Raw genomic sequence first — 16,808 nt, 5'->3', positions numbered from 1 at the left:
CCAGCCTCTTTTGAACTACAGATCCAAATACACTGCACTTATTGGAATGGCATGTAGCTGCTATTCTGAAGGGGGATCCTCTGTTACGCCTTTGATGTCCACCACTGTGTCCAAAGCAGGCAAGCCATTCTCTCTGCTCTCTGTTTTCCATTTAGACAGATTTTTCTATTCTGGAAAGGGATTTTTGAAGTGAAGCAGACAAGGAACAGATTTACATGGTTTAGACAGCTATGCTCTTCCTAGAGTAAGCAAGACTATAACAGAAAACTTCAATAAAGCTGTACACTGGGATCGACTCGTTAACAGTGAATGTTATGAATCAGTGTGTGTATTTGATGAGTACAGATGATAAGTAGGAGCATGTAGTTGTATGTTTTAGGCTTATACAGATATTTGATGAGCTTCTTCTTATATTTGTGGTATTCCAGCAGCTTTAGTGGGGGTATATGGATATTCATTACTGTATGAAATATGATACTGGGTAATTCATCATTCATCAAAGGTGCTGCAGTGCGCCATTATCAGTATTTGCTGCCAGTTGCACTTTACTCTATCTCTCTGGAATAAAAGGCCACCTGCCACAGACCACATTTATCCACTGTGCCTTCTGACATGAGCACGCTGGAGTTGGCTTTATCACAGCTGAAGTGAGTTCAGCGCTGGAGTTGTTCAAGGAATCACGCAGGAAGCTCATCTCACAGTAAAAGACCGGAAGCTAATCGTTAATAAAATGAACGATGTCCCTCGTGGGTTTGTCTTTGCCTTGCTTTCAACACTTTGGGTTGAATCGGCTGATACAGGAACATGTGATGCAAGTGACGAAAATAACATCAACCATGTAATATTCTACTCTTTCAGTCTATTTGCTGTTTTAATGGAAGTAGGCTATACTGTGGAACTGCATTGGCTTGGTGGTGCGTTACGCAACATTTGGCCACAACATCAAGAATCGTGCGTGTGTACAGGCCGACAAACCATGTGTTGAAATTATGGATTTGAAAGTTGATTTTATGCAAGCTGTTATGACACTAACCAGATAATGAGAGCTTGTCAATCATCATCTGTAACACTTTTGCTTCCCTTGTGCTCAAACTGAATGTCGACGTGAAAGATGACTAATGATATTAGATGCACGGTGTGTTCTCTGCCTCGGGGGTTCAGTGAATTGTCGCCCAGGATGAAGCGGCGGCATCCCTGCTTGGTGCGTAATTTGACAGAGATCCGTTCTTTGAAGGGGACAATAAAAAGTCCCACGAGGGCTAATCACATTACGCGCCATTTGTCTCCTTTAAGGGAAGTGTCAAGGCACCTTCCGTCGCAGCGGTTTTATCTGAGACAAGCCTGCTGCTGCTGCTGCACACATGACAACAGGAGAGGCAGACGTCCTTTAATGCGCCTCCGGGCGTCTTCCTCTGTGCTGCTCCGACGCGCCTGTGTGCCCAGTGCGCTTCCGGGGACCACCAAGGTTACCTGGGGTTGTTTTAGGAAATGCCTATTGTTCTTTCAATCATAAATAACTCCATCAGAATAGACTACGTACGCATATTTTATTGCCTATTGAGAAGGACACATTTTATATGTCATGTCAACCTATCTGAGATAAAAAAAAAAAAAAAACATAATCTATGTGTCTATGTGTTTTGATTGTATGAATAGAAAAAATTTAAATGTATCTAATTTGCAATGGGGAAAGGAGCATAGTTTACTTTTGGCTTGTGTCACATCAGAAGTCCTGTAAAAATATTTGGTGTTGAACCCGGCCGGACTCCAGCTTGTGGGGGACTGTGGGTTGAGAGGGACGAAAGAGTTAACCAGGGGGAGGGCGCCTGCATAGGGGCGTATAGTATAAAACCACCTCAAGAGCGCACAACAAGAACAGCGTGTGTCTTAGTAAGCCGTAGTTTGATGGTCTGACTTGTTTCCTCCAGCAGGACTCGTTACAGACGCACGCAAGCCCGCGTCTTCACTTTGGTGGGCTCACGATCCGCACCATGATGGATGAATACTGTTTTTGAAGCAGAGACAACTCCGCCGTGAAAGTCTTAACTGGGAAGATAGATACTTTTAACTACCTGTACTTTCCCCCAAAGGTAGCCTCGTCGAATAACGCGTTGGATAGCGCAGAATGTGGACAAAACAACAAGTGCGTAAAGCGGCTGAAGTGGAAACGAGGAAAGCTGAAGCGTGAGGCTGACAATGTGGTGGGGACAACACGCAAGTTTCCCGAGCTTGGAGATCTGACGAGGGCGCAACAGGAGCGGAAAGTGTTAATGCTGCGCGCTGGATCAGCCCTGCAGTGTTCAGCACACTGTATTAACTGGCAGATCGGCGCATCCTCTTTGTCTTCAAACTAAAAAATCAAACTACATGAACAATCACTACAAGAGGATACATCTTAATTAAATACCATCCCACACTTTTTAAAGAAAACCAACCGGATCCAAATTAATCCACAGCACTTTTCCAGAATTATTTGACTGCCCACCCTCCGATCCTTTTCCCTTCATTTTATTTGCAATTCTGATTCCCGAAGTGGCTCCGAAGTGGTGTTGCGGCTCCTCGTCCCCGGCGGATCCGGAGATTGGAGTCTCTGCACCGGGAGGAGGCGGAGTCGGAGCTCCGGCCACAACGCAGGCTCCCAAGAGCGGCCGCGTTAAAAGGATGGTGCGACTGGCGGCGGAACTGCTGCTGCTCCTGGGACTTCTTCTCCTTACCTTGCACATCACGGTACTGCGAAGCAGTCCGCTGCCCCAGGGAAATGTAACTCTGAGCCTGGATCAGGACACAGCGCTAAGAGAGGTGAGTGAGGAAATCTGTTAGTAGTGAGGTGCTTTCCGTGAGAGAGATTTCTTGGGGGGAAACTTGAAGCGTAATGTGATGTCTGAGAGGTCTCATCTGGTCACAGATGGGTTTGATAAAATCATCCCATGAACTGATGGCCCAGGTAAAATGAAGCCATTCCATTCCCCGGGAAAACCTGTGAGTCTTGCAGGACTGTTGACATCCACACGGATGTGGGCTCCCTGGGGTGCCCCCCCCCCGCTCCCCGGGAATGGCAGGGAGCCAGGAGAGGGATGGAAGATCAGGCAGGGTCAGAAAGACCCTACACCAGACGCACCTCCCTATTGTTGGGGGTTAAATGTTGGCTGCAGGCACTTCTCTGTCATCATGGGCTCATCACTGTCATCCAAGCTTTCAGTTGGTGAGGCAGAGGGTCAGAGCTGAACCCCTGAAGCGCCCCCTCGCCCCACACACACACTCACACACACACACACACACACACACACACACGCTCACACACACAAACACACATAAAGTTTTGTTTGGAGAACAGTCTGACTTCTGTCCTGCTCCAACTCTTAAGCCCAATTTGGAGCTGCACTAAACTCATTTATGAAAACATTAATGTTCAATATTGAGGACAAGACAAATAATTGAATAAAACAAAAAATAGGAGAATATCAATTTTGGAAATCTTGGAGTAGTGTGATTTTTTTTTTTTTTTTTAATTATATTTTAATGACACCTTTTGCATTGTGATCCAGTTAAGATCGTGCCTCAGCAAAATTTCACAAGAGAGGCATTTGTCAACATGACACCACTTAAGACAGGTTTAAAAGTTTAACTGCCCATTTTAACATCAGTGTAAAGCACACAGACTCCAGCAGAGTCTGACTCGAGTGTTAAGACAGGTCTGGGATCAACAGGCTTTTTTAGAGAGTGTTAAGCATCCTTCAGCTGCTTTTTGATGTATATTTAGCAAGCTACTGAAATACTTTCTTCATGTCCCAATGATAAATGGCTATTTATGCCTACTGAAATGCCATCCCTTCATAAATTCTTTATTAGGGCTTGGAGGAGATGAATGGAAAGAATTTTTACTTAACAGGGGGCAGTGAGGGTAATTTCTCTTATCTTCACTCTCACTGCAATCACTATAGTCCGACCTGCGTATGTGCAACAGCAAGCCTGTGTTCGGTTGGATATAAGAGCATGCAAAGCTGTGGAAGTATTCCAAGAATTTATCAAATATTTGTCACACAGCCAAATGCTGGATTGGATGAGCTGGGATGAGGACCAGGAGGGAGTTTCTCCTGAGGAATTGCATTAAAAATGCTTATCACATGCCACCCATTCCAGCCTCAACATCCTTTTTGTCACTAGTTCAAATTTACATAGAAATTCTGGCTTGTGATGAAAGAGTCCACATTGCCACTCATGCCCCATGTTGAGAAAAGCAATGAATGTTTTTTTGGTTTTTTTTTCCCATGAATGCTCAACTATGTGCGGACATGCCTCACCGGTCTGCCACTGAAGACGGTGATGTCATCTTTCGGCAAGCCTTGTCACGGCCCAGGGGGTGCATTGTCATGCCAAGGTGTCATATTTAAAATGGCTTTCACAGAAACACAAATGACAGGATGTGGCTTCATGCACCTGTAGTGGAGAGAGAAAAGTCTTCGGTCCAGTCATCACTGAAGCAGGAAGTGCCAGTGAAAAGTCAGTGGGATTTTGTTTTATATGGTACTTGTCAGCTAAAAATATACACTGTACTACGCAATTAATCAGAATTTTCTATACCTGAGTTACAAGACTTACAATGACTCAGTTTTGAGCCCATGACTCCGCTGTAGTATGTATCTTCTCAGTTTGATCCTGTAAATAAACACACACTCAGTATGAGGTGTGTGACAGGGGAAGGATAGTTTTCTCTTCCACCTCCGTAAGCATAGTGCTGAAAAGCATCTGGCACAATGTGCACTGCCTTCATTTCCTGCCAGCCTCCCTGGGGGAAGGACCCCTGAGTTGCTCCCAATTGAAAATGGAGTCATGCCCCTTTAAGCAGCCCTCACAAAGTGAAAAAGGGGGAAGCGGGAAAAGAAGAGGAGATACTGTGAGGAGGGAGAGGGGGTGGCTTGTGTGTGCAAGTGTTCATTCACGGCTTTTGAGAGTGGGGGGTGACATCCTGGGAGGCCCCAGATGAACTGAGGAATGGTGTGTCACTTTTGATCTCCAAATTAAAGCGCGTTCCTCATCGAGGAAGATCTCAGATGAGTGATAGCGACTGTAAAGCAACCTCAGCATCAAAGGAGAACACTGCTGATTTTTTAACATTGAAATTACTCACTCCTGTGCAAGGTTACAGTCTGGGCTCTATTAAAGAAAAATGAGGAAACAGCATGTTTTTCTCATTAAGTTGTGTCAAAAGGCTCCACCGAGAGTCATTTGGAAAAGACAAAGAGAGGTGTTTATGCCGCCATTATCAAGAATCAAGACGGACTTTACATAACTGATACACATGCCATTCCTTTGTGATGACTAATTCCCATGTTGTGAACTTCAATTCTACTGATTCTGCTGTAGTTGCTCGGCTGAAATACTAATTGAGTCAGAAAACATTATTTGGACATATAAAATTTCATGGTTTGTCCTTCACACTGCAGAGCTCCCAGATGGAAATAAAAAATTAGCTTAAGGGGGAAGACATTATTAAATTTCCTTTTTTGTAAAAACAGGAAAATGTAATGGGGAAATGTCTTTGTTTTGTAAAAGAGAGAACATTGTAATTATGGTATAACCAAATGTAAAATAAAATACAGATATGTAAAAGGCTGGGAGGTTTAAGATCAAATTTCTGAAATACACTTTAAGAAGGTGCTGCATTTTATTTCGAGAGTCACTAAATTTAAAAGCAGTCTTGCAAAGTTCAGACCTAACTTGTGGAACATGAAACAGTTGCCAGTCAGTCGACCAGGACTGGCTCTCGTCCATCCGAGGGATGAAGCAATTCTGAAAGGTCACATAGAAATTTTCCAGTAAGGGCTGTCTGGATAAAAAGATACCAGTGTGTATCATATGTCTGTTGGAGAGAGGACCACCTAACCCGGCCATCTAAAACTCAATGGCGTGTACTGCAAATCTCACTGGTAATAAATCTAAAGGCTGTGATAGAGTCCAGACTTGAGGAGGATGTAAGCCTATAATTCACGTCACTGTAGTCTGACGTGAAAACTGCCTCAACAACATTTTCCTATAAAACACAGGAGAGATGATTTAATTTCTGTAGAAATAGTCCACCGCCTCTTGCTTGAGTCTGCACATGAGATTATCTATGTGAACACGTAGTTTTCAACTGCTAAATGTACTTTGTCAGTAACATAACACAGCAGTGTGTCATCTGCGTAAGGATGGGCAGAAACAGAAGATTGCAAAATTGCTCTTCATTAGGTCCTTGGTATAAGGTGCAGGTTTAGATTAGAGAAAATGGCTTTCAAATCCAGTGTTGTGGGTTTAAATGCAATAATGGATGAGAAATCCTGGGTTAGGTTAGGAAATGATTTTCTGATTCACCTCAATGTAGCTATAATTGGCAGATCTTCAAGTGTGTCTGATGTAGCTTAAATAATTCCAAGTCTATAACAGTCTAATACAGTCTATTTCCAAGTGGAAATAGTTTTTTTCTTTATTTGTACATCCTCATGAGTGTTTTCAGACTTCATAGCCTCACCAAGACTCATTTTGTAAATTGAAACTTACAGAAAAGATGCTTACTGTGGTAGGTTGAAGACTTAATGGATCAGTTTGATTCATGTTGCTTTCCTATGTATTTTTTTCCTTAAGTAGTTTTATGGCAAATCATTATCATTAGTTTTATTCAAATTTGCAGCACTTCTGCAGTGTTCACTGATCAGCAGTTCTTCCATTTGGTGCATTCTTACCCTAGTGTTTGCAAGATAATCTATGGCTTAAATTTAAATCAAATCGCATTAGTGCTAAGCTACTAATATTTGCTCATAAACTGACAAACTGTCAGTGTTTACAAGCAGGCCTCAGCTCAGTGGCCTCCCATGGTGAGTGAAACATCATCACAAATGTTGCTCTGGGATCAGAATGCTTTCACATTTGACTTCAAGTAAACCAAATTTATGTCAGGATTAGATAATCTGTCTGCCATGTATAATACAGCATAATGTGACACAACAGAACATTCAGATGGGATTAGACTGGATAATGAAAGATTAATCTGCCCGTAAACACTGTGACTGGCTCTCACGAATGAAAACGCTTCACAGCCTTATGATGGGAAAACAAGAAAAAATTGTCTGTCTTTAGTTTTGGTTGAGTGTTTTCTGGCAGCAGGTTTAAATTATTGTTTGTAGTACCAGTATCATAAAACAGTGATGTCTGGACTGAAGAGCAGCCTGTGTGGTCTGTAGCCAGATGCTAATACAATCCATAAAAATATGATCCACCCTCAGATCAATCACACCTGTTTACTGTATTTACAACAGTTTATATGTGTTTGCATTACACTGTAAGTATTGTGTGGGGCTGTCTCCTGCAGTAGAGCTCAACTACAGCCGCTGAGTGACTTCTGAAGGCTGGGAACTTGAAAGACACAATTATCACATGGACATCTCAAGGCCCGAGTACTTGTGATAGAACCAAGTAGGGCCTTGTGATGATGATACTGTTAAGCCCTCAGCCATAATTGTTTGGTTTTGGAAAAGACATTTGTGGTTTTAATTGGAATCTGCATTTTCAGAATCTTTTTTACCCCAAACTTTATGAATTTGAACATAAATTGTCATAAAAAACTCATCATCTTATCAGCAGTAAAAACCTATCCCTCTTTTTATTTAGTGTCCACAGGCAAAATGCAAAACCACCTACTCTTCTTCCTCAAAATTATGGCCAATTGTATAATCACTGTAATTATATCATCAAGATATGTGATGTGAAAGTTTTTTAATTCTTTGAAGCGCGTCATATTATCATATTAACTTGCATCTGGTTTGCGGTAGTGAATTAAGAAGAGTAACACTAAATGGGTTTGAGACTCTGTTTGTGCAGCCCCTGTCCCTTCTGTGGTTGAATTGTGTTACATGTACATTTATAATCCTTCCTCCCTTGCTGTGCAGCTCCATTTACAGCATCTATATTGTCCCAGAGTGCACCTTGGCTGGACACAAACAGCTTCACTGGGGGCTTTTATGCCCACCACAATGTGGCTGAGCTGACACTTTGTCTGTGACTGGCCACCGCAACCGTACAGCACTGCTGCCATATTCTCAGGCCTCAGCCTGGCCACAAAAACGCTAGGGAGGAAGAAATGGGACATGAAAAAAGAAAACAAGGAACATGATTGATGGCTTTCTTTGATCTTATTTTCTGCCACCCCAGAATGGATGATTGCCGACTACTTATGGCTGTCTGTCCAATTGAGGAATAATTGTTCCTTCTGTGCATACCTGACAGGAGACATATGCCTTAGCTGTCCTTTTGGGATGAATTTACAACCCTCTCTGTCAGTAAACCAAATGTTTTTCTGTCTTCAAGAAGGCAGATGTAATTATTTTGCAATGTTTGCTTAGGTTTCTCTGTATAACCCCAGTGGAGGAAAACCTTACATTGCTCTTTTCTCCCAGCGAGCACCAGAATGTGCTAAAAATGTCCACATTATATTACTATGGTAAAGAAACAGCATACTCTGTCAGCTAAAAATGGAAAAATATACAGTCTAACCGTGACACTGGCTCTGAATGCAGGCTTAGAGAAAGATTACAGTATATTTTGGTGGAAGCAGACATTCAGACGCACAGAAGTCAGTGTGTTGTTTGTCCCGCCGTTTCAGTGGCTCCTTCTTTATGGCCTCCAAGCAGTCAAGAGCGTCAGTGTCTCCACAGGATTAATGACCGAGGTCATGGCCACATGAACCTCTGTCAACAAGAGAGATCAATCTCGTGTTGCTGAGTGAGCAGACTCCGCAGACACCAAGTGACATACATGGCCCTTAGTCTTAACACTCACAAAAAAGAGATTCAGATATTTTTTAAACATTCTAACAATCTTATACTGTAAATGCACAAACCAATAATAAATTCATATTTTGTTCCTTTCTCTTCTCAGCAGAACAATATAAATGCAAAAAGCAGCTCCTCTGTCCAGCTGGCTCCTGAAGACCGGAGGTCTGGTCCGGAACACCGGCTGGCCCCCCGGCCTGCCACCCTCCCCTGGGCCCAAGGCAGCAACGTACACAGGGACGGCACTGGAGCTTTCTTCCTAGATCTACACAATTTCCCTGATCTCTCCAAAGCCGATATCAATGGACAGAATCCCAACATACAGGTGACCATGTGTGTCTGTGCACCTGCCAGCATGCTTTGATGTTTTCACTCACTTGTAAGACATGGCTACTCAAGCACGTAGGACAGGAAGAGCAAACAGGAAGAAGGAGAATAGTTTGGTGCACATCACTAACCCCTTTTTCTGCCCCTTCCTCCTTCCTTCTCCGCCCGTCCCCTTTCACACTTCCTGGCTCATAGTGAAGCTTACCACAGACACTAAGGTTTCAGTCCATCATAATGACAGCTGAAAGGCAGACACTAACCAGCAATGCCACTCTCTTAACCCATGTGCAGGGAGACAGACAGCAGCTTATGTAAATGGTGGCAAGCTCTTGCCTGTAAGTCCCTCGCTGGTGCAGATGGCCGAGTAACCGCTGCCATGTTTAAATCATTCTCCTGTCTGATCCAGCAAGGGGGTCCTTCCATTTCTGAGAGCATCACTGCTAAATCTGAGCATGAACAAAGTGTATTAACATCTCAAGATGTGGGAAGAGAGCTGAGCAACCAATTGAGCAAAGGCGTGAGGCTGTGGGAGCAGGGGGGCAGAAGGAGGGGGGTGTCTTTGATCCTGGGATTCATCTGGCTTTCATGGTCTGGAGGAGGCTGAGTAGCCCTTTGAACTTTGTGTTTAGGTGGAAAGAGCCCAAGAGGTGGGAGGGTGACTGTGGGGCAGGGGTGATGGTCCCCACTCATCTGGGAGGCACATGTGCTAGGGCAGAAAGGGGGAGGGGGTTGTATCATGTGTAGGGGTATCAGAATGTGTCACCTCACAGAAACCGGTTGGCCAATTCTGCACAAAATTGGACTTTAACTGGACTTCTGCCCTTGAATACAGGTGACCATTGAAGTGGTGGACGGACTGGAGAGCCATGAGCCTGAAAAAGGCCTCCACAAGGAAAGCAAACCCAACTGGGCTTCTCCTAACTGGAGAAACTGGTGGCCTCACTCTTCTTCAGCCTCCTCCTCTTCTACCACTCATCAATCAGAGGAGCATGATCGCTCCTACGGGAGCAACAGCGAAGACAGCAACTTCCTCAGGCCGCCAGCAGAGTGGGACAGGAGAGGAGGCACCGGGGGAGGAAGCAAAGCCCAAACTGAATATGGTGAGAATGACAGGAGGGTGTGTTTGTGAGGGAATGAGAGCACAATGTACACTGCAGAATATTTAGCTGGGTCCATACAGTCTTATTTGAGCACACTGGTCTCCAGCGTTTCCACAGATGACCATAGTCTGATGTGGAATCTGTAATTTGCAGATTTGCTGATTTAAACTGTCACCATAATAAGTGCAGTCATCCCAGGCGAGCCTTTGGGAGCCCCTGATTGAAGCCTTTAACACTCTTTTACGAGATGGATTCCTCTGCGGTGTGGTGCTAGCTACGTGACACAGTTTAAACGCCTCTCTACATCAAAGTTCAGCAGCAGGAGTGGGGCCAGAAGCACTGTTTGGCTGCCACACCACTCTCACAACACTCTCCAAAAGTAACCCCGCAGATAAATCTGCCCTGGAAGAATTTACACTCACTGTCATACAGTATGCGGACGGCTGTGTTGTAGCATGCCCAAACCAACATGGTTGAACAGGAATGTGTGTGCTGTGGTAAACGTCATTTTATCCACTTGCAGCACTTGCACTGCAGCGGTGAGGAAGGAGATTTTATAATCTTTATTTTGTCAAACCCTAGCCCATGTTTAATGTTTCTGGCTTATCGCTGCGGTCAGTTCTCGTTCATCCCTTTTTTCAAACCCTGCTAATTGACAAGGGAAAGTTTTATCATCGTTACTATCATTTTAAACCTAAAAATCATAACTGCGGACAGGCAGTGAGGGTCATTCATCACACACCACTGATAGAACATACAGTTGTTTCGTCCGTGGGCTCATTGCAGGTTATTATCAAGTTTTCCATATATTGTCTGAGCTGCCACCAGCTCACTGGTCGTAGTAAGGAAGAGGGAGGGGAGCAGTGCTAGATGGCTATCTGGCCTGTATTCATACAAAATGCTCATAATGAGGGGCAGATGGCAGTGGGGAGAGGGCTGTATAGGAAGGTTTGGACCCTGGCCAGAAATGCTTCCATCCCAACATGCCCACATTAATTCTCCTCATTGATGGAGTACTGCTTTCAAGATGTGTGTGTGTGAGTGTGTGTGGTAGTAATGGTGGTGGTGGGGTGAGGTAGTCGCATAACCTAGTGTAACTGTTTCCATGTATACCCATTACAGTGATCTGCTCAGTGATAATTGGAGTTAAAGAGGATTTCTTGCCATTTCACTTCCCATTTTCAAACCAATGCATCACAGATAGAGCAGCTGAATCCTGTTCAGTTGCCACTGTGTCAGGGAAGATTTCCATTTGTAAATTGCCAGATCCCCTGTAGCTTTTTTTGCAAAGTGATTCCCCATTGCTTCTGCTAGGCTTGGATTCTTTGTTTCAACAACTGTAGCGAATACCACATTGTGCGAGTGTATACATGCTTTCGAGGTATCTGCTTTGAGGGGCAAAGTCAGAAAACTTTGAACTCCCCCACTTCCCCTTTTGTGTCCTCCCCCCACTTATTATTAGTGAGGCATGCTAACAGGCCTGAGTAAGTTCAGCATGTGGCCTGCATCAGAGCTGAGGATCTCTCTCTTTCTGATCCAGACTATATCGACGGAGAGGGGGACTGGAGTAACTGGACAGCATGTAGTGTCACCTGTGGAAATGGAAACCAGAAGAGAACGAGGTCATGTGGTTACGCCTGCACAGCCACAGAGTCCAGAACGTGTGATATGCCCAGCTGCCCAGGTAAAGCCTTGATTTTGGATCACAGAAAAAAAAACGATTTCATCAGTAAAGGTGGTGTTAATGGACAGTTTGTAAGCGCATGTGCTGACATAGTATTCTTTCATCCTTTGATCCACCATTCACCCTGCATTCATCTCTTTTAAGGTATTGAAGATGCCTTCAAGACAGCAGCTACTGAAGTGAGCCTGTTAGCTGGAACGGATGAATTCAACGCCACAGAGCTCTTTGGTGTTGGTAAGATGCTACTGTCTTACTTCAGACTATCCCTCCTTCAGAGGCTCTCAGACTATCAAAGGCAGTTCATCCACCTGGCAGCACTGTTCGTTCACACACTTAGCAATCCGCGTGCTCAGGCTGTGCTCCATTACTGTGCAGTGATGAAAATGTGCAGCAGGGCAGGAAGAGCACAGTATGCTGCTGCCCATTCTTTCTTTGCCTGTCTGTTGTTAATCAATGCAGTGGAAACGTGCCTTAATGTTGAATATTACACCTTCTCGAACTTCTGGTTTCGTATTCTGATGTTGAGGAATGTTAGGAAGGAGGTGCAGCATTTAAGGATGTCTTCATTTCTTGCAGACACAGACAGCTGCGAGCGGTGGATGAACTGCAAGAGTGACTTCTTGAAGAAGTACATGACCAAGGTGGCAAACGACCTTCCCAGCTGCCCTTGCTCTTACCCAACTGAGGTGGCTTACAGCACAGCAGACGTATATGATGCTCTCACACGCAGAGATTTCCGATGGAAAGATGCCAGCGGACCAAAAGAGAAGCTGGAGATCTACAAGCCCACGGCCCGTTACTGCATCCGCTCAATGCTGACGCTGGAATCCACCACTCTGGCAGCACAACACTGCTGCTACGATGACAACATGAAGCTCATCACTCGTGGCAAAGGGGCCGGCACGCCCAACCTCATCAGCACAGAGTTCTCAGCTGACCTGCACTACAAGGTGGACATCCTGCCCTGGATCATCTGCAAAGGAGACTGGAGCCGCTACAACCAGGCCAGGCCGCCAAACAATGGGCAGAAGTGCCCTGACAACCCTCAGGAGGAGGACTATTACAAACAGTTTGAAGAAGCGAGGGAATTCTAGCCTGCTGTAGATTGAAAGGGGAAAAAAAAGACACTGCTTAAATATTCAGCTAAACCTCAAAAATGGTGCTGAAACCACTTTTTAATTCTGTCAAATAACACATGAACTTTTAGGCTCTGAGGAACAAGACTTACTGCTCTTTTGAAACAAGAGGAATAAAAATCCCACAGAGTCAGAATACACAAGGAACTTTTCTTGACTTCACCAAAACCAGGCAGAAAACATGTCTTTGTTTTTGTTTCTAAATAATGCCTCTGAAAAATTGAATGAAATTTTTGCTGGCAAATGTGTCACCAATTGTAACTCAGCTTTGGTCACTAAAGGGAGAACAGAGTTTATATTCTTAAAAGGGAAAATTATTATTGTAGGAATCTTCATTTAGATTGTGTCCATGTTCGTCTCCATAGATTGTTTATGTTTGGTGAATCTGAGAGTCCTGTGGTAATAGAATAATGAGATCCTTCAGGAATGTGTTGGGTGGTGGGGATGGCGGGTGGCAGAGAACAGGGTCATCCGATTTTCTGCCATTTTGTCATTCACAATATCCAGGTTCTCATGTATGCTTGTGAGTTTATTTAGCATGCACACTTTTCTCTTATTTTCACCATTAATTACGACCCTTGTGTCCCTTGTGTCTCTGAGGCAGATCTTCATTGTAAAAAGCCTGCATTATTTTTGTAAAGTATTTATTAAGTCGTAGCTGCGTCTGAGTTGGGTGTCATTGACTGTGGTTTCTGAGCCACATATGGCTGAATGCTAACTTGAGATCCCTCTCGAGCTCAAACTTGAATGTGCTTATCTCAAGTTAGGATTAAACCATAACAGAGAGTAAGGAGTGTGTGAATTCAACTGTATGGAAAGATTTTTGAGATATAAAACTATGAATAAATTTTTAAAAAGCCAAAGAATGTGTCGCTAGGGGGAAAAATTATTTTTGCATGTCTGATCTTCTTGATGAATACCTTTGGAAGGTATAAGCATAACTAGATTTCAAAGTTTCATCAGCTGTTATTAGATTTTTGTGCACTTAAGCCAGTGCACAAAACTTCCATTAGTTCCATCCAGTGTGGCTCTCGTGCCAGGCCTTTTGATGGGATTGTGATATTTCTTCAGAAGAGGCGAGGAGGGTAAGGTTCCGTTGAATGTGACTCAAATTCTTTGTCTTTGGCATGTATCCTCACATTCCTGAGTAATTTCTCAGTGTACTCTCTCCTTCTCTCTCACACACACACACGCACTCAATGCTGCCTGTCCATAGCAAGGACCTCTGACCATTCCCTCTCGGCTGAGTGCTGCAGTCATTGTCACACAGAGAAAGCCATTCACGGTGCTCTCATTCCTGCAGTCTTGTGCACGGCACAGCTGGCCGGGTGTGGGGCTCGTCTTTATAATGCAGCAGGCCCCAGCACGTTCCACACCCTTGAGGCGCTTCTTGCTTCACTATTCATACAAAATTCCTCCACACGTATCCTTCGACCCATTTATCCCAAACACAGCCTTTTTATCAACAACCCACCCTCGAATACTCACTGTAAATCACACAGATACATTCTTTTAAACTGTAGATATAATTCTTCTTCTGCGCTATCAGACTCATGGTGCGTAAAACTCTCTTTTTAAATCCTCTGTCCCTCTCTTCAGTAAAAGCATAGTTCGAGGCTAAGATTACAGTAACCGCCATTGGATGTTATCTTTGCAGACCGTCTGCTGAACTGGCCATGAAGATCAAAGTGAGGTGTTCATCTTTATTTTGAGGCCTGAGCTCAAATTGATGACATACCTCCACCCCCTGCTTCTCCGCCCCCAGTATCTCTTCTCCAGACAGGCTCCACGTGTCTCCAGAGCAGGCAATTACTCGTACACCCTCCTCACTTTTCGTCTCTCATTTCTTCTCCCCTCCCCTCCCCTACAAACACTAGCACAACTTGATTCCTGGGCTAAGGCGCAGGTAGGAATACAGATATAAAGATTTACAGGCTGAGTGAAATTAGTGTGAAAATGGATGAGAGGGCAGACATGCTGGCGAGAACAGAGAATACAGGGAGAACTTGTTGTGTTGGCTATGGGGCGTCAGTGAGGCCCTGCTTTTGTGTTACTATTTCCAGGGCTCTACTCTGGTATGTTTCAAAGGATGCAAAGCACCATATTAGTGGTATATTGTCAAGGATCCGAAAGGGCTCATTAAGCATCACCAAAATATGATTGTTGGTATTTTGCCGCTATTTTTGTTATAAGAGGAAAATTATGTGCAATGCACTTAAACTGTTTTAGACTGAGTTTGACAGGATTGACTGGGATTTCCCGGTAGATCTCCACACAAGACCTGACTGTTGGAATAAAAAAAAAAAAAAAAAAGTGACAAAAGAAAAAGAAAGAGAGGACTGGAAACTTGAAAGGGTTAATGTTGTATTAAATGAAGGCAAAACTCAGCCACTGTCCAAAATATTCCCTAGAAATAATTCACGTTAAAACAAGTCCAGGTGGTTTGTTGTCCATGCTGGAGGGCTCCCAATAGGTAAATAACTGCAGTTCATGATGACAGTCAGGCATCTCTTTGTTTTGCGCTGTGCTGTAGATGTGGCAGAACCATTTTTAGCTGCTCTTGTTCACTTTCTTTCGCTAGCTCCCCCGCTCTGCTACTTTAAGGGTGGTGTAGCACCATGCAGGAAGTGTCTGGGCCGCAATACCACAGGGCCCAAACAGGACGGGAAAGCTAATTAAAAGGTTTTTCTTTCTTCCACTAATCTGTAATAGCTGACCTGGTCCAGGAAATTGTTAATCTAGCTGCTCTACCCTTCCCCCTCAAAATTTAAACCGAAATCATTGTCCTACTGGCAAAACTGTTGTAGGGTCGCTGGAACTATACCTGCAATAGACTAGCACCTTTGGCACAGCAAGAGAGGGAGGGAGTGTGACAACAAACATGTGCCTGGATGTACAGCTGAACAAACAGGTCAAGAAGCTGTAGAGCCCCTGGGAGGGCATGTGTGCCGTGCTTAACCCCTGCTGCCAGGACATCGCTGAGATGCTGCAGGGATCCGCAGTCACACCACCCATAGGGGAACAATGGCAAAGCACACAAGCAAACCCACATTCACTTGGCCATATAGCGTCACTACCATGCGTTTTACATCCTCTTGTTAGAAGGGCAAAGTGGCTTGAATGGCACCTGCCAATGGCTCGTGTCTAATATACCAGTTCAAACAAAAGCTAAAATAACACACACCCGCTCGTAAATTCACATACACAAAGCTGTCGGACAAATGAGGGCAACACAGGAAAAAAGCCTTGCTTCGCCCCCTTTTTTATTATACTCAGTCAACTTTTCATTGAGCTAAACTTATGACTAATGCACCACCACATGTTTCATATACTCTACTGGCATTATGTGCTAGTGGGAGCAATGCAAATGGACTTTTAAAGAAGCAGATTGTACTTGTCAGATTGTACTGCCAACAGATCATTGCATAGACAAACAATATCCACCATGCATATACATAAAGTCACTGATTTCATAATGAGAAATAAAACAAATGAAGGAACAGTGGAATTATCCACTGTGTCCTAAGCAGTTACAGTGAATAAACCACTGATACTACTAAAATGCTCAACTGTTTGATTCAGAGCTCAGCAGTGAACACAATGAGCAAGAACTCCTAAAGTACATAAAGGTGAGAGACATTTGTCTCTTGATTCTCAGGGTCAACTGCGGCTTGGTCTGACAAGGACAGTCCCATACGTTGTCTCGCTTTAAACCTGTGTGTCTGAATGTCGTTGGGAGAAAATGGCACAGAGGGGT

At 44.1% G+C, this 16,808-nt stretch overlaps 1 protein-coding gene across 2 annotated transcripts; it reads left to right on the top strand.

Annotated features, from left to right (window-relative positions):
- The first annotated feature begins 1,698 nt into the window (after positions 1-1,698).
- ism1 (isthmin 1) lies at positions 1,699-13,914 on the top strand. 2 transcript variants are annotated; one of them, XM_046401096.1, is made up of 6 exons: positions 1,699-2,799; positions 8,914-9,129; positions 9,964-10,231; positions 11,772-11,915; positions 12,060-12,149; positions 12,492-13,914. In XM_046401096.1, the coding sequence occupies exons 1-6, from the start codon at positions 2,662-2,664 to the stop codon at positions 13,007-13,009; spliced, it is 1,374 nt and encodes a 457-aa protein (XP_046257052.1). In that variant the 5' UTR covers positions 1,699-2,661; the 3' UTR covers positions 13,010-13,914. The 2 variants fall into 2 exon arrangements, with proteins under 2 accessions (XP_046257052.1, XP_046257051.1); XM_046401095.1 differs by having other exon boundaries at positions 1,703-2,799; positions 8,911-9,129.
- The last annotated feature ends 2,894 nt before the right edge of the window (positions 13,915-16,808 follow it).

The sequence above is a fragment of the Scatophagus argus genome, chromosome 10 (assembly GCF_020382885.2).
Source record: "Scatophagus argus isolate fScaArg1 chromosome 10, fScaArg1.pri, whole genome shotgun sequence".
NCBI classification, from domain to species: domain Eukaryota; kingdom Metazoa; phylum Chordata; class Actinopteri; family Scatophagidae; genus Scatophagus; species Scatophagus argus.
Note: the sequence above shows the minus strand (reverse complement) of the source record. Positions and strands in the feature narration are given on the sequence as shown.